This window comes from Meriones unguiculatus, chromosome 12 (genome assembly GCF_030254825.1).
Source record: "Meriones unguiculatus strain TT.TT164.6M chromosome 12, Bangor_MerUng_6.1, whole genome shotgun sequence".
Taxonomy (NCBI): Eukaryota; Metazoa; Chordata; class Mammalia; order Rodentia; family Muridae; genus Meriones; species Meriones unguiculatus.
Genome location: NC_083360.1, coordinates 79891489 through 79916502, shown reverse-complemented (window position 1 = coordinate 79916502; position 25014 = coordinate 79891489). Strand labels below are relative to the sequence as shown.

At 45.4% G+C, this 25014-nt stretch overlaps 1 protein-coding gene across 2 annotated transcripts in view; it reads right to left on the bottom strand.

Moving 5' to 3' along the window:
- Nucleotides 1–11569: 11569 nt before the first annotated feature.
- Ak4 (adenylate kinase 4) overlaps nucleotides 11570–25014 on the bottom strand; it is a 46593-nt gene continuing 33148 nt past the window's right edge. For both annotated transcript variants that reach the window (XM_021654274.2, XM_060365972.1), the window contains 3 exons: nucleotides 18300–18472; nucleotides 15659–15777; nucleotides 11570–15145 (listed from right to left, as the gene is read on the bottom strand). In XM_021654274.2, the coding sequence (XP_021509949.2) occupies nucleotides 15031–15145; nucleotides 15659–15777; nucleotides 18300–18472 (407 nt within the window). In that variant the 3' untranslated portion in view covers nucleotides 11570–15030. The remainder of the gene's footprint in view (nucleotides 15146–15658; nucleotides 15778–18299; nucleotides 18473–25014) is intronic.

Sequence of the window (25014 nt, the reverse complement as noted above, 5' to 3'; positions counted from 1 at the left end):
TATATATACTGATACCTGATAGATTTTAGAATAGCCTTATCTTACCTGGCGCAGGGCAGATATTAAACCTCTAACCTACCTTTACCTCCCAGCCCATCCCAGGCTACCTCCCACCCACAATTCCATAAATACTTGCTAATTCTCTTACCTGGGCTGCTTCCTCCATCCACGCTGGCCATATGCCTCTCTTCATGCCAATCCATGGCAGCTGTCTATTTCCTCCTCCTCTTCCTGTTTCTCTCTCCCAAAGCCCGAAAACCTCAGCCACACCTACCTCCATCTGCCTGCCCAGGTGTGTTGGCGTTTTATTAATAACCGATCAGAAACAATTTCGTAGGCAAGGTGACAAACATCATGAGGTATGTGAGTGTCTGTTTGGGCAACAAACCAGATCTTGAGGGCCAATAATAAGCATCGTAACAGATAGCACCAGACCAGCTCCCAACACTTGCATACACATAATAAATAAAATAAATTATTTTTTACAATATTATTCAATACATGCCTTTAATCCCGGTACTTGGGAGGCAGAGGCTGGCAGATCTCTGAGTTTAAGGCCAGCCCAGTCTATAGGATGGCCAGATCTAAACAGAGAAACACTGTCCCAAAAAAAAAAAAATCTATGTGCTTACTGAAAGAGAAGCGCTGGACTAATTATATTGACAGAAAGGAACATCAAGTCCAGGTATTACATTATTCAGACACTTTAAATATAGCACCATGTCATTACTTCCATAGGTAGTGACGTTCTGCCCTATTAACCAAGCAAGACCTCTGATACACCAGAGAAGGCAGCGGCTGAGGCAAAGCACCCCTTTCTGTGGATTCCAGCTGCCAGCCAACTTGCCGCTTACACAAGCTCGGCCATGAAAATTTCCAGCGTGGAGTTGGTAAGATCATCCTTTTGAGCTGCACACATCAATGCTATTTCTGCATGCCTCATTACTTTCTGGGTACTATCCAGGAGCATACTGGCAAACACTGATGAACCCCACATCCCCACTCAGGGCAGAGTGGTACCAGCCACAGTGCGGGTGGAGAAACAGAGATCCGGATCTCAGTGAGGATCAGAGGTGAATCCCAGGCCGCCCCCAGAAGCACATCATTGTGAGGCACACCCCACCGCTCTCACTCATAACTTCCCACAGCATGAGCCGTGGGAGGGGCCACCATTGCACCACTACACCAAGAGGTAGCAACCAAGAAGATTCTGTGGATCTTGGCTCCACTTTAGTGACAAAAAAAATAAATCATACCAGGATTCCAGCTCTGATCACAGCTATGAACTCCATCATAGAGTTTCATGGTGTCTGCATGTTTCAAAGCTTGGACCAATGGCTAGGGGGGGGGGGAAAGTACTTACATGTAAAAACACTTGCTGTATACACTTGATAAATCTGAGTTCAATCCCTGGGACCCCAAATAGAAGAAGAAAATTGACTCCAACTTCCATGCCTACACTATGGCATGTGAACTCTCTCTCTCTCTCTCTCTCTCTCTCTCTCTCACACACACACACACACACACATACGAACAGTAAGTAAAATGGTATTTTAAAACAGTTTTAGCCAAAAGATTGAAGCAAACAAATGTGGAGACATTTTTAGTTATTGACTCTAGGTGAATAGCACCAGGTGTATTCTTTTAACATTTCTGTGGGGAGAAAAAAACCCTAAGCTTTAATTTTTGGGAAATGATATTTAAGGTTGGAAGGATATAAACTGCCAGAGGTGCTGGGGTCACCCTTAATCCCAGCACTCTAGAGACAGAGTCAGGTGGGTCTCTCTAAGTAGTTCTGGGCTCTCAGGTCAGCCATGGCTACATAGTGAGACTGTCAAAAATAATAGTTATTATTTTAATTTATTATGATACTGGGTACCAACTACATGCTAAGCAAGTGATCTCCCCCTGACCTATATCCTTACCAACTACACTTTTATTATTATTATTATTATTATTATTATTATTATTATTATTATTATATTTGAGACAGTGTAAGGCTATGTTACCAGGCTGGCCTTTTACCCACTAGGTAGCTCAGCCAGGCTTTGAACTGTCAGTCCGCCTGTGCCTGACCCTGGAATAGCTGAGGTTATAGTTGTAAACAACCACATGCAGGTTGACTCTCTTTCTTAATCTCTTAGAAATTTACATTACAGTTTCTACATATAAACAAATAAAATGCATGAACGTGTTTTTTTTTTTAATATCTGTCCAGCACTCAGGAGGCAGAGGCAGGAAGATCTCTGTGAGTTTAAGGCCAGCCTGGACTATAGAGAGAGTTCCAGGATAGCCAGGGCTACACAGAGAAACCCTGTCTTGAAAAACTATTGTGGGTTATTAGTATTTATGATTGATTTATCTTTTAGTTAAGCAGTGGTTATTCCTAAACCAGCTGTATACCCAAATCACCACACAGACACTAGGATTTATTTAATTAACCTAGAGCAGTATGGAGAATTTCAATTTGTTGTCCTCACTGCTTTATCTTTATTTTTTATACTTTTGATACTTAATATCAACTGCTGACTGGATAAAATCTAGACCCAATTGGAGACAGGCCTCTGGGCAAGCCTGTCGGGGATTTCCTCGTTAGGTTAATGGAGTAGGAAGAACGGGCCACTGTGGATGGTATCATTTTGATTTCACAAAAGAACAAGTGAACTGAACACTGCCATCCACCTCTCTCTGCTTCCTGACTGTAGATGCAATTTTACCAGCTGTTGTAAGCTCCCACTGCCTTGACTACCCTCTCCATGGTGGATGGCACCTCCAACGGTAAGCCAAAACAAACTCTTTCGCTTTTAAGTTGCTTTTGTCATGGAATTTAGCACAGCAACGGGAAAGTAACTAACCTAATACTTGGCTTTGATCTCTAACAGTCTTCTCCCCCATTCCCACCCCCACCCCACCTCTACTTACTATTTGAGCTAGCATGATTATGGTCTTCTCTTTTCACCCTCAGAATTTTCATTTCTGTATGAATTCTTTTTTTTTTTTTTTTTTTTTTTTTTTTTTGATCACGCCTTACCCCACCCCATTTCTACTTTGACTTTTTCCTCTGAGCTATGTGAATCTCTCCTATCGCTTCCATTTTCCTGTGTTCTCTCTCGGCTTCATGACCTTCCTCTTCTCTTGTGTTCCTCTCTCTCTCTCTCTCTCTCTCTCTCTCTCTCTCTCTCTCTCTCTTGCTTCTGGTGAGATCTCTTTCAGGATCATACTCTCCTGCTTCTGTGTCTACTTCTGGGCTCCCTTGCTCTCCTGTTCCGTATTTGCTTTTGACTGGACTGTGTTCTTCACTGCCATCCCCTGCTTTGGTTGGGCTCGTGCTCACTACTTTTGGATTCTGCCCATGTTCTTATGACTTCTGCCCCTTTCCTGATCTGTCCCTTCGGAATCAGACTTTTCTTTAACATTCTTGCAACCCCTTCTTTACTTTTGCACCTGACCTTTACTCTTGGATTTTTTCTTTTGAACTGCTGTTATTTCTCGCTTTTTTTTATTGTTTTATTTTATTTTATTTTTTTAAGACAGGGTCTCTCTGTGTAACAGCCCTGGCTATCCTGGACTCACTTTGTAGACCATACTGGTCTTGAATTCACAGAGATCCACCTGCATCTACCTTCTGAGTGGAGTGCTAGGATTAAAGGCGTGTGCCACCATGCCCGGCTTTGATATTTAATTTACTTGTCATCTTCTTCTAAATGTCTTCTGATGTCTCTGTCTTTGTAGACAGATGTGGTTTCAACCTTCTCTTCATTTTCTCTTTTCCGCGTGGACTCTCAGGTGAGTTTATGATCAGGTGTTTGTTTGTTTGTTTGTTTGTTTTTTCTTTCCTTTTTTCATCTCCTTTTTAAGTTTTCTTTCATTTCATTCAGCTCACTCTTATCCCCTTCCATCCATCCTTTGCCACTGGACACCCTGAGTGCCTCTAATGCTGAGAGTTCTCAGCACGGCTGGACAGGTCTCTTGATCTGCATCAATAGTTCAGAAACGTCCTTCTTTGCTCTTCCTATGAGACCCAGTAACTAGGAGTCGTCTATGTAGGAAGTGGCTGAAGTCAGGTGGACCACCCCATCTGTCCTGCACCCACCCACTGACCCCTGCTATTTTTCCTTTCCCGGCCATTGGCTTTTGGAAGACTTTTTCCTCAGTAGGAATCTATTTTCTGGTACAGAAGGGGTCTCCTTCAGATGGACAACAGACAGAAGGGGGGGTGGGGCTTCAAAATTTTCAGCCTCAACTTCACTAGATATTCTTGGACTTGTTTTCTTTTTTTGTGGTTTCAGGATTTTTTTTCCCCTTTGTTCCCTCCTCTTCTTTTTTTCTTTTCCTTTTTTTTTCTTTTCCTTTTAATTTCTCTTCAGAAGCGTTTCAGAATGAGAACATTTAGAATTACTCGAGCTCTCAGAATGGCAACGATGGTAAAGATTGGCGACTGTTTATGTGCTGTCTTCTCTTAACTTTAGGTTTAGGGAGTAGCTCCCCACAAGCGGGTCATACTTTGGCAATGGTTTGCTAGCTGCATCTTTTTTCTCTGTTTATAACTGTCACAGGACTTCTTGACCTGAGACCACCTGCCCAATGCCAACTGTGATAATCATCACACTCAGGAGCTGGTTTCCTTCTTAAGAAGAATCAGGAACCACTTCATCCACCCCTCTATTGGCCATTGAGAGAAATCCTGTATTTATCAGCAAAATTCTCTTCTTAAGTTCCTCCATACATTCTCCTTTGCTTCCATTCCATACACTGAAGTTGTGTTTCTGAACACTGATCCCCCTTGCAACTCTATACAAAGTCAACAAAAATTCTCACGTTTGGCAGCACAGCACTGGGAAAGTGACCCAAAGATAACTCTTGTAGTGAGTCGATTGCTAATGACAGTGTCAGGAAACATTGAGAATGCTAGACATTTATTCCCATAGTTCAATACTTCAGTCTTTTTTTTTTTTTTCTTTATTTTACTTGAGTGCTCTATCTGCATGTACACCTGCATGCCACAAGGGGGCATCAGATCTCTCTATAGATGGTTGTGAGCCAGCATGGGGTGGCTGGGAATTGAACTCGGGACTTCTGGAAAAGCAGCCCATCCCCTTAACCACCGAGCCTTCTCCACAGCCCCTGCTTCAGTCTTTGAAATGAGAAAGGAAAGAAACCTCCACCATGAGCAACTGATCCAAGCCCTTTGCTTCCACCCTGATACGGTTTCGTTTTCTCCAGCTCATCCCACTGACTGCTTCCCTTCCCACAGTCCATCCTGGCATGAAAAGAGCTGATTCTCTTGTTGTTTTTTGTTTTGCTCTGTTTTTGTTGTTTTGCCTTTGCTTGAACAAGTTGATTTTTCAGCTTTAAACAAAATCCTTCAATCTCCACCTACTTCCTCCACAGTGACTGAGCCGCTTGGCGTGTTCTGTGGTTTTGCTTCTTTCTCTCTTTTTTTTTTCTTTTGCACACCATTTCTGCTCCTCCGTGGCTACTTTCACTTTAGTCTCTTCAATTACATGAACTGTATGCACAGCACAGTTCTTGCCGTACTCGCTTAGATTCTTGTCCTTGAGTAGGAAGTAACAGAGTCCGAAGCGAGGTCAATCAGAGCCGGTGCTGTTTATTTGAAGACTGCTTATCCATATCCCTCGCAGCTGAGGCTCAGCGAGCTAGATGGTCCTGCTCTTCAGTGTTATTCCATTGTGGTTTTGCCGGCCTATGAGTTGCTTGGACTTTCTGCATGGAGGCCCAGATTTTCCTGTTTCTTGAAGAATGTCTTAGAGCTAAACATTCTGAATTAAGTCTCAAATTTCCACAATACACTCTATTGAGATATTGAAATATATATATGTTCAGGATTTTTAAACCTATTTTTATAAGCTATATCCCATTGTAAATTTGAAAGTTGTTCTTGACTCATGGTCTTGTTTTCTTTTTCATGGGAATCTGCCTATAAGTGTGTTGTGTTTTCTCTGCCCCCTATAGCTGTTTTCTTTCTGAACATTTCACCTTTCTTTCTTTTGTTTTAATCCCGTGAGTTCTCAGTCTCTATGCCCGTATCTTCTTTGAATGTCATGTTAAATCTGGGCTCTATTGTGTACCTTCTAAGCTATTTCTTAGGATCCCATCTCACTTCATGTTTCTGTACCCAAGAGAGTTGTTCTGTGTAGCCTTGGCTGTCATAGAACTCCCAGGCTGGCCTTGAACTCACAGATCCTCCTGACCTTGCCTCCTAAGTGCTGGGATTAAAGGCCTGTGCCACCATGCCTGGGCTGTACTCAACTCTTGCAGCTCTTTCACTGTGTCCTGCTCAGTACTGCATTTCTCATCTGTGATGTTCTTCACGTCTCATGTTGCTTCTCTGATCCTGTTCGACTCATATTCGAGTGAGCAGCATTCTACAATTTCCTCTGCTCTGAAGTTGGGTCTTGAATATTCTTTATCAGCTTCAGAATTTAGATTCCCAGTTTATTTCCTTGTTCTGTTTGTTTGTTTGTTTTTGATTTTTGGTTTTTCAAGACAGGATTTACTTTGTGTAGCCTTGGCTGTCCTGGACTCACTTTGTAGACCAGGCTGGCCTCAAACTCACAGAGATCCACCTGCCTCTGCCTCCCAGAGTACTGGGACTACAGGTGTAGTGCCAGCCGCGTCCGGTTAAAAAATGTTTTTGGTAGAGTGTTGGAAAGATGGCTCAGGGGTAAAGATATTTACTGGTAAGCCCAGTTTGAATTCAACGACCCACATGGTGGAATAAGAGAACCAACTCCTACGGGTGGTCTTCAGACTTCTTCGCTTGAACAGTGGCACCTACACACACACACACACACACACACACACACACACACACGCATGCACACACGTACTTTCATGCACACTTTAAGAATAATTTTGTATGGCTAGTGGCTGCTTTTTCTGCTCTTTCTCAAGGTGTTGGATTTTCCTGCCCCGGATGTTTTACAGCAATGATGGCGCTTTGCTGAACAGCGCCCTCTGCTGCTGGCGCACTGAAACACATTTCTTTCTCTTTTTTTTTTCTTTCTGACTTTCAGCAGCCCACTGTCTAGTTTATTTATTTTTTATTAATTACACTTTATTCACTTTGTATCCCCCCATAAGCCCCTCCCCTCCAGATCCCACCCTCCCTCCCCCTTCTTCATGAATGCCCCTCCCCAAGTCCACTGATAGGAGAGGTCCTCCTCTCCTTCCTTCTGATTTTAGTCTATCAGGTCTCATCAGGAGTGGCTGCATTGTCATCTTCTGTGGCCTGGTAAGGCTGCTCCCCCCTCAGGGGGAGGTGATCAAAGAGCAGGCCAATCAGATTATGTCAGAGGCAGTCCCTCTTCCCATTACTATGTAACCCACTTGGACACTAAACTGCCATGGGCTACATCTGTGCAGGAGTTCAAGGTTATCTCCATGTGTGGTACTTGGTTGGAGAATGAGTCTCTGGGAAGACCCCTATGTTCAAATTTTCTGGTTCTGTTGCTCTCCTTGTGGAGTTCCTGTCCTCTCCAGCTCTTACTATTTCCCACTTCTTACATAAGATTCCATGCACTCTGCCCAACAGTTGGCCATAAGTCTCAACATCTGTTTCGGTAGTCTTCAGGGCAGAACCTTTCAGAGGCCTTCTGTGGCAGGTTCCTAGCTTGTTTCCTGTTTTCTTCTTCTTCTGATGTCCTTCCTCTTTGCCTTTCGGATGGGGATTGAGCATTTTAGTCAGGGTCCTCTCTCTTGATTAGTTTTTTTAGATGTACAGATTTTAGTAGGTTTATCCTATATTACATGTCTATATGAGTGAGTATATGCCGTGTGTGTCTTTCTGCTTCTGGGACAGCTCACTCAGGATGATCCTTTCCAGGTCCCACCATTTACCTGCTCAACGTCATTAGCCATTAGGGAAATGCAAAACAAAATGACCTTGAGATTTTACCTTACACCCATCAGAATGGCCAAGATGAAAAACTCAAGTGACAACACATGCTGGAGAGGCTGTGGAGAAAGGGGAACCCTCCTCCACTGCTGGTGGGAATGTAAACTTGTACGACCACTCTGGAAATCAATCTGGTGCTTTCTCAGACAACTAGGAATAGCGATTCCTCAAGATCCAGCCATACCACTCCTAGGCATATAACCAAAAGAGGCTCAAGTACACAATAAGGACATTTGCTCATCCATGTTTATAGGTGCTTTATTTGTAATAGCCAGAAGCTGGAAACAGCCTAGATGCCCCTCAACTGAAGAATGGATGCAGAAATTGTGGTATATCTACACAATGGAATATTACTCAGCAATGAAAAATAAGGAAATCTCTCTTCTTTTAATTACACTTTATTTAACTTGAGACACCACCAAGTCCAATTACGGTAAAAGTTCAACTATGTGGTTTCAAACACAGTTTTTGGAAGATGCTGTACAAGTATCTATAAACAAAGCTACCAGCCCCCTGAAATGCATTTCTTAATTAACAGTGTCTTTTGGGGCAGTGTTAGGGAAAGTTTGGTGTCTTGGAAATCTTTGTTTTTATGGTTTTTCTCATGTATATCCTGGCTGACTCTCCATTTCTACAAGGCCAACAGAGCTGGTGCTAATTTCAGATATTTATTCCCCACTCAAATGAAATGAGAGTTTGCAGTATTGTGTCCTGGCTACATATGAGTTAAAAATGATTTTATCCTGATTTTTTTTGGCTTCTATGTATTTTGAAAAATGTATGGGAAAACTCAGATTTAAGTAGTTTACCATTTTTCAGAGTCCTCGTTTTCTTGACAAAACTTGTAAATACCAATATTGATAATTTTTCAGGCAAGACTTCCATATGGAAACTAAAGTTCTTCCTGAGGAAACTGAGACTGATAAACTGAGAAAAGGAGCTCAAAACAAGTAAATGGGAAAATAAGGGGAAAGTTTAAGTGAGTGAAAAGACAAAATGGTTCTCTCAAGTCTAAGCAACCTTACGCTTCCTCCTACTCAACCTGTTGGACTCACAGACTATTATAAAGAGGATCTATGGCCAATGTGTTCAGGGTAGTCAGTTTGTCCTGCTGTCACTATGTCCAGAGTCATCCGGAATGACATATCTAATGACCTTATAGTCAATGGCTCTAGACTGTCGGAATATGTAAACGATCTCTCAAGACAGCGGCTGCTCTAGCCTTAGACCTGGAGTCGGCGATTCATCTCTTTATTCCCCATTGCTCCTTGTCAGAAGACTGTTCTTCCATGGCCTTGGATGGTGGCATAGAGAAGCCAGTGATCCAGGCTTGCTAAAGGGACTGACCCCTGAGCCCTGATGCAGGAGAAACACAACCATTCCGTCTCTTGTCTGTTGATGAGGCAGCGGTCTATATACCCCACTTCTAGCTACATTTACCACATAGGTTCATCGTGAGGGACATGAAAGGCTGCCTGCAGCCCTAACTAGCATCTTCCATTGAACTCACGTCTATGTAAAAGCATAATTTAAGTGGGTTTCAAGTCTAGCGATGGTCACCATTTCATTACTGTGATGCTCAACGTTTATGGCTAGGATTAGTGTGAAACAGGGTGTGTTATGGGAGGCCGAACCAAGAGGATTGCTACAGAGGTCAAAGCCAGCCTAGATTAGAGTGAAGCGGCCCCGGGTACACCCAGCTGAACTCCATAGTGGGACAAACTGGTTAGCAAAGCACAAAGTGCTCTGTGGAATACGTAGTACCCAGAATTCTCCAGAGGTCTGCCATCGTTTATCGTCTTCCTATCCACAAAATTACAAAACCCAACCCCCACCTCAGCCTGGTCTAGTCACCAAGATGGTCCTCATTCCTTTACCTTGCCTCTCTTAGCTTAAAAATCTCACATTGGCCCACAAGGCTCTGCTACTTGGCCAACATTTTAAAATCTGAAAAGTTAAATACGCACAAAATAAGAGGTTTATCCGGGGAAAGCGAGTGCCTGGGCTGGAATGCAACCAGGGGTGCTAGGAGCACTAGTCTGCTCCGCTCTGCCATAGATCATCATTCTGTTTGCTCCCATTTTCTCACCGTGTTCCTCAGCAGCACTTTTCCCCCCCTTAGTGGCAGGGCGGCTTCTTCTCGCGTAAATTTGACGTGCATTGTGGATGTTCACACTGCCTCCCACCAGAAGTCCAAAGGCTTTCCCGTTCAGCCTCAGCCGTGGCCAGGCTGCTGAGGGGGCCTCTCCCCTGCCTGCCATCCACGTTCCAACCCACTGCAGCTGCCTGGATTCTCTTTTCTAGCAAAACTCAGCTGCTTCCTTGGCCCCTCCTTGGCTGAGTTACTTCTGTTCTCTCAAGGAAGGAGTTAAGTTCTAATAGTTATAATCACTCATGTTCTCCAAACAACTGGAGAAGTCAAGGGCAAAAATCTATTTACCTTTGTATCCTTAGAACCTAAGGAGGTTCGATGAGAGAACTCGTAATAACTGGATGACAAGACACACGCCTAGGCTCAGGTAGCTCCCTGAACCCACTTAGGCTATGCCGTCCTGCAGAACTAACCAAGAGCCAACAAAATGGCACAGCAGGCAAAAGTGCTTGTCATCAAACCTGATGACCCAAATTTCACCGCTGGTACCCACATGCTAAGAGAGAACTGACTCCCAGAATTTGTCCTCCGACACAAGTGCAATACAGCAAATATTTTAAAAGCCAAATTAAACTTAAGCCTCCATGGCTTTTAAAAACCAATTTTACTCTGTGTGGCGGTGGCACACACCTTTAATTTCAGCACTCAGGAAGCAGAGGCAGGTGGATCTCTGAGTTCAAGGCCAGCCTGATCTACATCCTGAGTTCCAGGACAGCCAGAGCTACACAGAGAAACCTTGTCTCAAAAAACCAAACCAAACCAACCCAAAAATCCTACAGTTTTATTTTCAGATACTATTCACCCATTATGGACTCAGTGCATGTCTGCTCTACGTTTTCCCTGGAAGAGCCCCACAGCATTGCTCACCGCATTGTAGGATTTCTGACTCTTCCAATGTCAGCTCTAACAATCTGTCTTTTCATTTTACTGACTGGAGTAAGGCAATGTCCAAGTGTGAAGCCCAGGGAGCAAGGATATAAACTCTTCCCCAAAGGAAGGCATGTGGGTCCCATACGACAACCTAACACACAGCCACCCTATCCAGGTGGCCTGCCCTGGCCTTCCTGGAGCCATGAGTCTAGAACTTGCTTACAGCTGGTTCCAACTACTAGAAGGTCCCACAGATGAGATCATACCAGGATTAGAAAAGGCCAGGGCTTGTGCCTATATACATTTTCCCAGATTTCTTCTGAAAGGGCAATTATGAACTTCTTTCAAGGCCCCAGCGCCTACTAGATAGCAACAGCTTTAACAGGTAAAGGACAGAGCAAACAAGAAACATGAGGGTACACGAACAGGGCAATGATACAGCAGGAAAACAAACAAACAAACAAACAAACAGGCACTGCTTGCCACCATTACTTTGCTTAGGTTACTCTGTTTGCCTCGTTTTGCAAACCACGGACAACTGCGGATAATGGCAGACCTATCAAGTGGCATAAATGAGAGAACTCATGAAAACTTTACAGTATATAAACAGCAACACAAGACTAAATCAGTTGATTGCATATTGAGCAGAAAAACGTTTATTTCTACCAAATTCAATGAATACAAATCAATCTTAAGCAAGATAACAAAAATCAGTTAATACAATGAATAATAGCTAGGCTATAGCATACACAGACAGAACAGACTCAGATACTCTGAATTAAGCACATATGCCAAAATCAAGAGGAACACCAACTGTCACACAGAAGAAAAGCTGACCTGTTGGCTCCTGGGAAACTAAAGATCAGATTAGGTTAGGAGATTGGCTTGAACTTGAAGGATCACAGTGAAATACAATTTTAGCTCAACATAATCCCCCCAGGGATCCGTTCAGCTCGAAAACAAAATGCATAACTTCAGTAGTACAAATTCTCCTTTAAAAAAAAAAAAAAAAAAAAAAGCATTGAGCCCTACCATTTCTTGCAGCTTATACACAGACCAGGTTTTCCAATTTCTTCCCTTTTCCTGAATCCGAGACAAGGTGCAATGCGCTTTTCAAAGGTTTTATAAACAAGAACCCTTTATTGAAAGACACTGTGCTTCTTATTGTCTGTCACTAGAGGGAGTCCATATGAATGCTACATGTGGACCTTTGCCACCTGAGCGAAAGGCTTAGCCTGTCTCCCTCATGCCCCAACCACAAGCAGAATGGTCAAACCAACAAGTGCCCAGAGGCACAGTTGATGGCATTTATTCTGGCAAGAATTGTGCAGCTCACCACACCAAAATAAGGGATGGCATTTTATGGTTAATTTTAATGTTTTAATAGATCCCCATTCTCCTTATGGCTTCATGGTTTCCTGACAGCTGGAACTGAGGCAGATTAGCCTAGGATTAAACTTAAGTCTGCCTGGAACCCTTGTATTTAGCAGCTTCCTTAGCAACACTGCCACTCCAGTGATGTCTGCTGCTCTTTCTGAGCCCACAAGCAGACCCTAGCAGGCTCGTGTCCCTGGCTTGCTTAGGCCAAAAGACATACAGCTAAAATGCAGTAAAAGGCCAAGGGTTCTTGAATCAGGGAAAACCTGGGACTGAACTATAGCTGTACTGTTTACTTATATCAAAAGCCTGGGTCAAGACTTCATACCCTGGACTCCTTGTTTATAGGAAGGAGTGATTGTGTCTGCCTCACGGGATGCTGGGAAGATTCACCGAGAAGCTTGCAAAGGTCCTGAGAGTACACACTCAAAAAGGCCTCCTTCATAGCACTTTTTTTTCCCGTCTTAATACTGGAGGAATGAACAAGCAGGGTTCCCTGTGTTTTAAGCAAGAGGATTGTGGGAAGCAAACTGTCAGAAGAGCCGGATGGAGTCTGTGAATGCCAAGTCAGACCAGAATCTCAGACACCACCAGACTCTTGGCTTCTACCTGAAGAAAGGGCATGTGTGGCCTCAGAAGGAAGAGACGCCCTTTCATTCTACCTTTGTCAAGATACTTTCAGTATTAATGTTCATTTCAAAAAAAATCATTTAGAAAAGAAGAGCCAAGTCTGCCGCAGAAAGTATCGATTTTTAACATGAAAATCGGCCAAGATCTTGGAAAAGATGTGTTTCCGCCCTTGCTGCCCAGATCCTCATGTCCCCAGTGCTGGCTACCTTAGTCTACTAAGCTTGTAATGCAGAGAAACAAGAGTGTGTAGGCAAGAATTTGCTCACACCCTATTGCTCTCCCCAATCCCTACAAGAGGGAAAACGAATTTGCTGTTATTGTCCCCTTCTTTTGAACTACTCTAAACCCCTTTACCTCTCCACTTCCCCAGTCATCTGAGGGCGACCCTACTCTAACCTGTATGTTTCCCACACCTGGCCTGCTTCCCTGGGAACCCTGGGCTTTTATCACCCCATCCCTACCAAGTGACATCCAAATGCAAGCTTCCAAAATGTTCAGCATCGTGACAATGCCAAGAGGTCAGATCTGAGCCACACAGCTGCACCTCAGCTCTTTGAGGGGGTGCTGGTCTGCATCTCCTTGCAGGCGGCCAGAGAACATGCACACAGAAGGACAACTAAGAAGACGCAAGAGTCTGGGCAGTGCCACGCCAAAGACAGACTCATGAGCACACAGAACATATGGCAGTGAAGGACTGGGGACTCCCGTGACCCCACGTAATAATGTCTGTTTCCACTAAAGTGCTGAGTTCACCCCACACCCTGCCCCCAACCAGACTGTGAGATTCACACTAAATCACTACCAGTGATAAAGGACGCTTCCTGGGGACAGGCAGAGGCAGGACACCCTTTTTAAGGCAAAAGGAAGACATTTCACTGTTCTTCCCAGAAGAGTTAACAAGGTGGCCAACAAGTCTGGAAACCAGAAAAAATCTTTTAACAAATGCTTTATTGACATATAATCATTGACAAAATATTAGTATCTTCATTTCTGGACTTCATGGCCACCTACAGACTGAGTCTTTGGAATAGGGAGAAAACAAAAAGATTCTGCGTTCCCAAAACAGTAAAGCTGCCTTACTCAGTGCAGGTCTATGTTCATCTGGTGCAAGGTGCTCCATTCAAGCCCACAGGCTTGTTCCCTTTACTGACTTCTCACCGTCTGCCCGGATCACTCACAGAAGAAACGCTGGCAGCATCAATATTTAGCAGCATGTTCAGCCTTGAACCCAACCATCTTAGTCCAGTGATTTCTATACAATTACTTCCATACAATCACCCCAATTTCCATAAGTGGGCGTTTCTTTCCTTTTCTCCCCTGCCCCTTTTTCTGAAGATGTTGAAGAATCTTTTTAAAACAATAAAAGGTACAGAGTGGGCCCAAGACAGTCAGAGCAGCTGTTTAGCAAAGGAAGCCTTCCGCCCGGCTAAGTTCCCAGTATGAAGGAAGGGACTGGATCTAGTCGCCTAGTTCTCAGAAGTTAGAGGGGTGAATGCGGAAACTACCATGTTACTGAAGAGCCTGGGAAGGGAGCAAGCGGAAGAGATACAGTCAACAGAATCTAGGATTTCGGAGATGGAGATCGGAGGGAGAAATAGTCATTGGGGAGAAGCAGCCACTGGGTGCAATCAGCGTCAATTCAGTTGTCATCAGAGGGTATGGCGGTAGGCAAGCGACGACCGCGCGCCTTCACATTCTCAGGCTGACGGTGCTGTGGCTTAATAGCCTGTGGAAGGTGGCATAGGCCAGAAAGCCCACTGTTGCATGCAAAAAGGCTATGCAAGCACATGGCTGTCAGCCCGTGCAGAGTGTAGGCTCGAAGCCGGTGGAAATCCAGTCTGCACTCGCTTTCCTGCGAGGGGTGTGACGCAGCTGCAGAGCTACACCTTCTCTTCAAAAGGCAGGAGGGTTTCTTTCTTCATGAATCCTTCCTACCCGCTAGATTTTCCTCATCACTTCATCACTTAAACTAGAAAAGATGCTGCAAGCTATCTCAGCTAGCTTCTAATTTGGCCAGGGCATCAAGACGCCACGCAGGGCTGAGTGACCGGACAACGCCTCCTTGGCTCTTCCGATGGCAGGCTCAGTATGCTTCTTTGGATTGAATGGGTGTGATCTTGTTGGAGAAAAGTGAGTAAACGTAAGGCCAGATTCTGTTGGTCTCTGTCCCAGAAAACTGGTGGAGGACTCCCCGGCTCCTGAAAGACAATCCAAATAAACACCATTAATTAGGTCGCTTAACATCGCATCGGGATAGGAAAAGATCCAAGGTTGAAAAACAGGCACCACCCCCCGGCTCTGTTCGTAGTTTTCCAGCCAAGCCTAGCCTACCTGAATCACTTATTTACACAAAGGAATGTGAAAATATCTGAGCCCATTAAATAGGAAAATGAGGGCGGGGGGTGCTAAGGGCTGGAGCTTAGAGCTGGAACACCTGCATGAAGCCTCAGTTTCAACTGCCAACTCCCACCTGATGCTACCCCACCCCCCCAAAAAGGAGCCAAGTCTAGATAATTCCTCAGACAGATAACTAAGTTTAAGTCTCGTGTTGTAATAGCTCCGGAATGAACACACTGGACTCCTGTGCACCACTCCACCACTTCACTCACTTGTGGGAGGGATGGGCCTTTAGACTTGGCTACCTTGGCCGAGTGCCCTCCCCACCAGGCCCCACGGTTAGCGGGTAGGCCTTGCTCTGAACGCGCACTCACTTGTACAGCTCGATGACCGGTTTGGCCGCATCCTTGTACCGTCGCAGCTTGGCAGCAACGGCTTCAGGTTTGTCATCCTCCTGCTGGACCAGTGCCTCGCCAGTGATGTCATCAATCCCCTAAAATACCAGAGAAGCCAGTTACTGTGCGACGAACCCCTGGGCCTCCCGAAGGTCTTCTCTCACTTAAAACCATGTGATGGGAGTGAACTCCGCCCACAGCCGTGCTGAGCTCGCACCCTGGAGAAGGCACTAGATCCTAACTACTCGCACCTGCAAACACACCCCATCACTGCTGCTAAATGACAGATTTATTTCATGTGCTCCGCTGTTTTGCCTGAGTACATGTCTCAGTGAGGGTGTTGGATCCCTCGGAACTGGAGTTACAGACAGTGGTGGGCTGCCATGCAGTGCTGGGAACTGAGCCCCGTAAATTGACCTTCTTCCTCCACACCTGTCTGTGCCTTGGCTCCCATACACGTACACAGCCGTATGTACACGGATACAAATAAATAACTGTGGCGCATGCCTGTAATCCCAGCACTCAGGGAGGAAGACACAGGCGCGTCTCTTGTGAGTTTGAGGCCAGCCTAATCTACAAAGTGAGTCCAGAACAGCCAAGACTACACACAGAAACCCTGTCTCAAAACAAAGTAAAAATGCAATTTAAATATACAAGAATTAGTGGACATGCTTCTTCATTTAATGCCAGCAGAGGCGGGTAGATCTGTCCAATTTCATGGACAACTTCATCTACATAGTTCCAGACCAGCCAGGGCTACGTAAGCAAATTTCCTATCCTATACTTTGCAATCCTGTAGGAGGCACAGCCACCTACATACGGCGCTGCAGCAGCAGCAGAATTCTGCTCCAGACCCCACGGCTGTCTGCTCTGGGAGAAGCTGCAGAAGCGAATATGACAGACAGGCGAGGGTGAAACTGCTGGGCTCGGGCAACTCTGCTAGACCACTGAGCTGACCGTGACACTGACATCCTGCTGCGGCCCTGGGATTCACCACTGTCACAGGCAGAGTGTGTTAGCCTGACAGGAAGGAAGCGGCCGTGCCTGACCTGACGTCCACAATGCTGAGAACTCACTTTAGAGTTCCAGCAAACCCTGTGCTGCCTCCAGAAGGACAACTGGGCCAGCGGCCTCACTCTATCCTGGGAAGACGGCAGTCGTTGGCAGAGCTGGCTGCCCACTTCCAAGGCCATCTCTGGAGACAGACCTGGAACTAGGTGTTCTTCCGAGGCGGAGCTGGGCTTTGGAAAGTAACATGCTAGCAGGTAAAGCTTTTCGGACGGGTGCTGTAAGAACTGACAAGCTCCAGAGGGGTGGGCTTCTGTTCTCCTGTGTATACATTCAAACTCCTTTCTTCTCTCCCATCTTATTTTCCTGTCACTGTATCTTGGGTTACACTCCTGTCCACCCAGCCACTGAGAAGGCTAGGACCAGTCTGGTCAACACAGTGACACTATGAAATGAATAAAAGACCGAATGAGCAAACAAGTTAATTAGTCAGGAGAAAGAAATAACAAAAAAAGAGACTTATCGCACACAAACTGACATCAGTAAGGACATTGTTGGCACAATGGCAACCAACAGTAGTGACACAGTAACTTCCTGCCATTTAATTACTGCTTCCATCTACATTCAAGGCCTTTTCCTTACAGAGATTTATCTAGTAAGATACAATGCACCTATTTCTGTCCAATGGTAACAGACTGAGTTCATGCATTAGTTCAAACAGTCATTATCAGGGAGTCAAAGAAAGATAATCAGAGGTAGTCTGAGCCTGGCATGGGGCGCACAGCCATAATCTCCAAGCATTTGGGAGACAAAGGACTAGAGAACTGTGAGTGAAAAGCAGCCTACAAGGGAGAGCAGGGTAGAAGAGTACCTCAATGGTAGGATTTTTTATTTGTTTGTTTCAAACAGGGTTTTTCTGTGTAGCCTTGGCTGTCCTACACTCGCTTTGTAGACCGGGCTGGCCTCAAACTCACAGAGATCCGCCTGTGTCTGCCTCTCTGAAGTGCTGGGATTACTGACAGGCACCACTGCAACTGGCTTAATGGTAGGATTCTTGATGAGTGTACACAAGGCCCAGGGATTTTGATCCCCAACACTGAAGGGCAGAGAAACCACATATTTATTCTTTTTACCAACTCTGTAATCTAGGATCATGCAGATATCATCCGGTTTGTTTAAACAGTCTTACAGATAGGCTGACCATTTGTTTCTACCCGCTTCTTGTCCACTATAAACACTGAAATAAGAACATCTTTTTCACTTGCTCAGGCCATCCTCAACAGTAGGCTGAACAAAACTTAGAACTTTTAATACTTCAAGTGTACATTGGCATGTGGCTTTAAAGAGATGGTCCCAGAGATCAGAGGCCTATAGTGGCCCTGTCTCAAACAATCAACAATCTGTTAATAGTTTAATGAAACAAAAAGGAGAGCCACTTTTACTGGGTTGCTAGCAATGCTCTGTCTTGTTAAGCTTTTCAGTTCCAGCTTTCTCCCCTTTGACTGCTACTGGATTGAAACTCTCTTTCTATGCTTTTTGGCCATGTGCTTTTTTACACATTTTTTTTCTGAACACTATGCTATGTCCTCCACCCAGCACTGTGTTATCTTACCAACACTTGAGGCGGGTTGAAGTCCAGATTGTAGACCCTCCCGCTGGAAGGATGAATCCACCGTCGGCTCAGACGATCTTTAAGAGTCTCAAAAGGAATATTCAAACTGATCACTAGGTCCACATCACAGATTCTGTCCAGGGCTTCTGCTTGCACTAATGTCCTTGGGAACCCTTAAAACAAACAAACAAACAAAAAACCAACAACAACAAAAACACAATCAATTGCGAGTCCAGGAATTAAAAAAAAAACAAAAAACAAAAAAAAGCAGTTGAACTACTTCTGTAAATATGCTTTTATAGCCAGCCTCTATGCTTGGTCTAAGGAGTCACATGATCAAAAAAGACTGCACTAAACTAAAAAATCACTAACCCAGCCTGGGCTGAAATTTGTCTTTACCACCGCCCCCCCCCCCCCACCTTGTGCTGTTGGGCAAGCTATGCTTTCTCCATTCCATTTCTTCTTCCGGTAAAGAGAGAGTACACTCCTGTCTGGGGTCCTTCAGCTCTTATGTCTTATTTCTTCTTAGGTTACCCTGGGTCTTGATATCCTGAATCAACAGGCTACCTGTAACTACTCTTTATGTACCACGTAACCTAAGAACTCCAGGCTCTTGAAATGTCAAGAGAATAATAGCAAACACCCATTTAAGAGGATACGTCAAAGGAGCTGTGAATTCCAGCCATCTTGGGAAATAAGTGAAAGCCTGTCTCAAAAAGAACGGTCTACCTACAACACATAAGCCTGACTGACTGTGGTGGCATACACCTTTAATCCCGGTGCCGAGGTAGGGTGGACCTGTGTTTGAGGTTAGACTAGTCTGCACAGCAAGTTCCAGGCCAGTCATGGCTAAAGGTTAAGCCCGATTTCAAAAGTAACTAATCCTTTGAGAATTATTTGGTTGCTGCAAAAATTACAGGTCTGTTCTGTTTTATAAATGCGGAAAAATGACATCTGGGCTTGTAGGAACTGCTTTTTTTTCCCCCCACAATGAGGTGTGGAGAAAACTTGGTCACAGAAGTGAAAGTGGCTTGTCTTTTAGTTCATGCCCAGTCATTACAGAAAAACTGGTTTCTTAGGCGGCCTTGCGTTAGGCAGCCTTGAACAGGTACCAGGACAGGTGTGGCATCCCAAGGCCCTGGACATAGTACCATCCTTCACAGATATCAGGACTACTGTTACAGGTCCTGGAGAAAAGACTGCCACTTTCATCCTGAGGTGTCAAAAAGTGGGCAGTGCCACTTAACTACTTTCAAGATCTTAAAACTAGGATTCTTAGCCTCAGCTTTATGCTTAGCTGTAGGGTTTAGGCCTAGACAAGAGTGTGAACTTGGATTCCAAGGTTGGTAGGCGGTGTATTCTTCAGACTGATCTATTACGACTGTATCAAGCTAGCCTGAGCACACCACCAATTCATTCAGATGTAATTCTAACATCACAGGCTGCCAAGAACACCGCCAGGGAAAGTGTGGTGGGCCTGCCTGGCCCTTTAACCACTGGTGGCCCACGTGTTTTCTTTTCAGTTCTTCGAGACAGGGTTTCTCTATACAGCCTTGGTTGTCCTGGACTCACTTTGTAGACCACGCTGGCCTCAAACTCAGAGACCAGCCTGCCTCTGCCTCAAGGGCTGGGATTACAGGCATGCGCCACCATGCCAGCCAGCACATGCATTTTTGAAATGAGCACACTGACAGGATTACAGAATAAAGACCTATCAATCACAGATGTCTATATGAATGAGATACTCACATAGACTGGAGAAGGGGGAGCGCCAAAGAAATGTAGGCATCTTGCTATTCTGATCTACAGGGTTAGCGTCTATTGATCCGAGTTCCCGTCTAGAGCTCTACCCTTGGAACTGAATGAGAGTCCAAGTTCCTGAAACATGAGCTATCCACTCACGAAAAGAACCCCTCATATAAATTCTGGGTTAAAATATGATGCATGAAAATCTTCGAATAGAAAAACCCATTTCTAAGTAAGAGTAGCCATGTCTGGGGGTATAGACAACAGCTCAGCAAGACAGAGGGTGGGTTCAAAACCCATCCCTTTCATAGGCACATGAATACACACACACACACACACACACACACACACACGCACAGGAAAGGAAGATGGGGGCGGGACAGAGAAAAGGAGAAAGGAGAGATGGACAGAAAGTATGACTGACTGAACAGAGTGGTGACCCAAGAGAGACTGCCAACCCAGTGTGGTACTTATCCCACCAAACTAGGTTGCAGACAGCCCCTGAAACCTACCTACGTAGTGCCTATTTCAAGTGCCCAGAACACAGGGAGATGCCACCTGAGCAGAGGTGGTGAAAGTGAATGGGAAGCACGCGAACATTTGGCCAACAGGTGGCAGCATTTACAACTTTTCTATATAGAGAGAATTCTAACTGGGCAGGGAAGCTGACCCTGTAATCAACATCTGGGAGGAGCTGAGGCAGAGGGCTGCTGTGATGTTTTAGGCCAGGGTGGCTACAGAGTAAGGCCCAGTTTCAGGGACAGTACCAGGGAGAGAGAATTACTTGCAAATGAGTGCTCTGAAGAACAGGGTGGCAGTATGCTAGCGGCCTACTGTACACAAAGTGGAAGACCATACCAAACGCCTCTCTCCCTCCCTTTAGCATGGCTTCACAGCACGCAATACAGGAACTGTCTACCTCATTTTTTCACACCTACCTCCACTTGTCCCTAACCCAGTCTAGTAAGCACGCCCCTGCCCAGTTCGAACGGCCACCCTCGGTGGAGAGCTGAAACTTCTCTGAATCCGCCACATTTGTGAGGTACAGTGAGAAGTGACTAAATCCCTTCTGGCTGGTGGGCCTCGGCACCTGGTCCTCCGAACCTCTCAAGCCGGAGGGCAGCTGGAGTGGAAATGCCAGAGGAGGGGGCAGAGGAGGGCAATGGAAGCAGGGTGCATCTGTTTTTCTAACTTGGAAGACACTCCCAGGAAGGTGTGGAGCCAGGATCTACTGTCACAGTCTCAGAAGAACAGGCCCAGCGCCTCGTGGAAGTAACTGCAGCTCTGCCAGGTAACAGCCAACACCTGCTCCTGTTGGCCGCTCCCCACCTATTGTTACTTCTGATGTCCAGCACAAGCCTAAGGTGCTGCTCCTGGTCTGGAGCCACGGGCAGCAGCTATGGCTGGAGACAGGCAAGCTCCAGGGATTACTCTGAGGTCATCAGGCTTTGAGTGGCGAGCACTTCCACCAATGGAGCCATCTCACCAGACACAATCCTTTCTCCTTCCCTGTCACCAGTCAAGTGCAGAATCAGCGACGTAACTGATTTCATATATTTTAGAAATAGGCCAAAGTCTTACAAGTACATGGAAGCACTCCTACACTCTCAGAGCGAGACTGTGCTCACCAACAGCCACTCCTTGGTCACCTCAACGGGTCTACTGAGCACCCAAAATCACACACAATCACAGGGGCAACCGGGAAGGCTGCTCTGGGCATCAGCTACAAGACCTGATGACTGCTCATTCCCAACAGACATCTGCTGCCCAACGGGGGACAGCGGCCCTCAGGTCAGCCTCGAAAAGGAAGATACACAGGGGATGAGGTCAAAGCCAGTCTAATCCGGTAAAAACGACCCTGCAAGAGCAGGTGAAACCCTCAGTCCCAGGGCCCCTGGTCCAGTCTCTGCACACGCACCTCCTTCTGAGGGCCAGGTGGGTGGGCAGGCATACCGGGATGTCTCAGGTCTGAGATCACTCTCCAGGAAAACATGCCTGCCTGGCAAGGCCGTACCTACACACAGCCTGACTTCTGGGCAGAAAAAAGTGAATACATAAAAATAGAAATCTCCTCAGAAAGAACCCGTGAGCAGGTACTGTTCACAATGAAATAGAACCCATTTTATATAACTCCAGCTTCTCAAAATTTGAGTCTAGACCCATATATAACTGATTGTGAGCCTGCAAAAAAATCTGGCAGCAGAAAAAAATTTCTGATTTCAAAATCAAGCGTGTAAGGAATCCAAGCTGGCCGTGACCTCACTGAAGCCTTGCACTCCTTACACTGCACAAGCCACTCCGCTCAAGGCCAGCACGGGAAACGCTGCAGGCAGAGGTCAGATGAGGGGCTATTGGAATCGTAATCTAGTCACTCAGAGCTTTATAACGGAGTTTAAGGTCGGCCTAAGCTCCATGAGACCCTGCATAAAAAACCCAGGAGAAGGCGGGCATGGCAGCTCACGCCTATGATCCCAGCATTCAGGGAGGCAGAGGCAGGCACATCTGAGATGGAGGCCAGCCTAATCTACCCAACAGCCAAGGATACATAGAAAAACCCTGTCTTGAACCACCTCTCCCCCCCAAAACAAACAAACAGGAGAGGGTGAAAGAAATAGTCTTCCACTTACCTAAGGCTGGCACAGAACTGACGGTCCTGCCAAGTATGCCACCACAACCAGCAAAAATCAGTGTTCTTATCACACACACAAAGGTTTCTGTTCTTGTAAGGCACATAAAAACGCTGTGCATGGTGTGACTCACCTTTAATCCTAGCACTCAGGAGGCAGAGGCAAGAGATTCTGTGAGTGAGAGGCCAGCCTGGTACAAAGAGCTCCAAGCCAGCCCAGGCTATACAGACCCTGTCTCATGAATGCATGAATGACTGAATGATTAATGATAGAAATTAATGATTAGTACCAGCAAATGTCTGGTCTGTGTGCCTATTTAGAATCTTATATTACGTTTATTTATTTGGGGAGGGGGGCAGGAACAGGTATGCCTTCGGTGGTCAAAGAACAGCTTAAAGGATTTACCTCTGTTCTCCACTATTAAGTTCGAGGGGTCAAGCTCAACTGCTTGATGAGCAATCTTGCAAGTCTTGAATACCTATTTTCTACTCACATGCCAAAGGTAATATAAAAAAATCTCAAGCAAAAAGGTGTCACTAGTGAAAAATGTTTAAGAGACCTTCGCGTTACCTATATCGTGATTTAAAAGGCTTAATTATTTTCCAAACTGCAAGGGTGTTTTTTTTTTCTTCCATGAAAACTAATGTTATGCATGATTTGGGTTTGAGTTGAACGTATCTCCCAAAGGTCCATGTTCTGAGACTTCACTACCAGTGAGACTATGGGAAGGTCGTGTGACCTTTGAGGGTCAGGGTACCTTTCTTGGAAGAGACTGTCAGCTTTTGAGGATTCCCGTGAAATCCCACAAGACTTGTACATCTAAGAGCAAGGCACCCTACCCACTCTGAATCTCCTTGCACGTGTGCTCTTACTGAGATGCAGTCTGTCACGGTATGATTCAGTCTCGGGGGCCCTCACTATGCTGTCTGATCTTGGCGTTTCAATAATAACTGTTCTCCATACCTCAGGCATGGAAACACTTGGTCCTCTGTTAGTGATGCTGTTTGGCTACATGAGTGACTGAGTGTGTGTGTGTGTGTGTGTGTGTACCCTGACACACTTCCAAGTTGGCTGTCTTGCTGTGTCTGCTGCTGACGGTGTGGTCCCTCTGCTTCCTGCTGCCGTGTCTGTCATGATGAACTCTGGAGCCCTAGCAAAACTGAACTTGTTCTTCCACGAACTGCTTTTTGTGGTGCTGTCTCATAACAGCCACAGACAAGGAACTTCTACAGCCCTTTTAACCTCAAACTACAAGTAACGTTTTGTTTATACACTACGCTAAGGCAAATAAAAAATATTTTGGAAATCAATCATGGTGGCTAGCATCTGTAATCCCAGCATTTGGGGAGGCTGAGGGAGAGGAGTGCCTCGAGTCATCTGAGCTACTTAGTGAGACCCTACCTCAAAAACACAAACAGACAAACAGAACACAATGGGTGTTCCTTACCCAAGTGCTGTGGAGGTTAGACAGCATTTTAACAAGGAGGGAGCTGGCCAAGCCAGAGCACACTTCCCGGCTCCCCACCCGCCTTGGTGTTCCCTTGGCTCGCATTCACTGCACTGATTTCCACCCACAGGCAGCAGAATGCTTCTCTAAAGCCATATGGACCAAGATGAGTCATGTGTCATCCAGAATTCCTCCTAAGACAGGCCTCTACACATTCAGTCACCTTTAGCACACTCAGCAAGCATATCCTCTGCAAAGCACGAGCATGTGCCCTGAGCATAAGGGGTCTAAAGCAGAACGCGGGGACCAGGCAGTCCTACGCCCTCCCTGTGCCAAATGGACAGACTCCAGAGCTTTGAAGGAAAATCAGAACTGAAAATGACCAGATGGGTTTTCAGGAAGAAAGATGAAAAAAACTAAATCAGCTGGGAGACTGACGCACTTCACTAAAAACAGGCCTGTGATGTCAAAGAAACAGCTATTCTCCAAGAGAAAGCTTAAGACAACAGCAGGCACGAAAAGAGACATAAAACAGTCCAGAACTGGCTTTGCAACTCCGAGGGGCTAAATTTTCTTCAAGCTATTTTTGAACTTCATACTTTATGGAGGAACTAACCTACTAAGAATTCAGGTCTTATACACCAGCCATGACAAATACCAGCGAAACCTCATGGTGTTTAATTTACTAAGCCCTTACTCTCCCTAAACATTTCACATCAAGTCACGCCTTCCTAATCCATGATGAGTCTAACGCACAAAAAGGTAAGGCGACCTGTGTAAGGTCACATGCATTCTGGCTGGCCCAAACATCCATTAGCCACCTCTTGAAAGGAATTTAGTAGAAATATGGTCTCTAAAAGCACACAAAAAAAAATTTTTTTTTGCATGACATGAG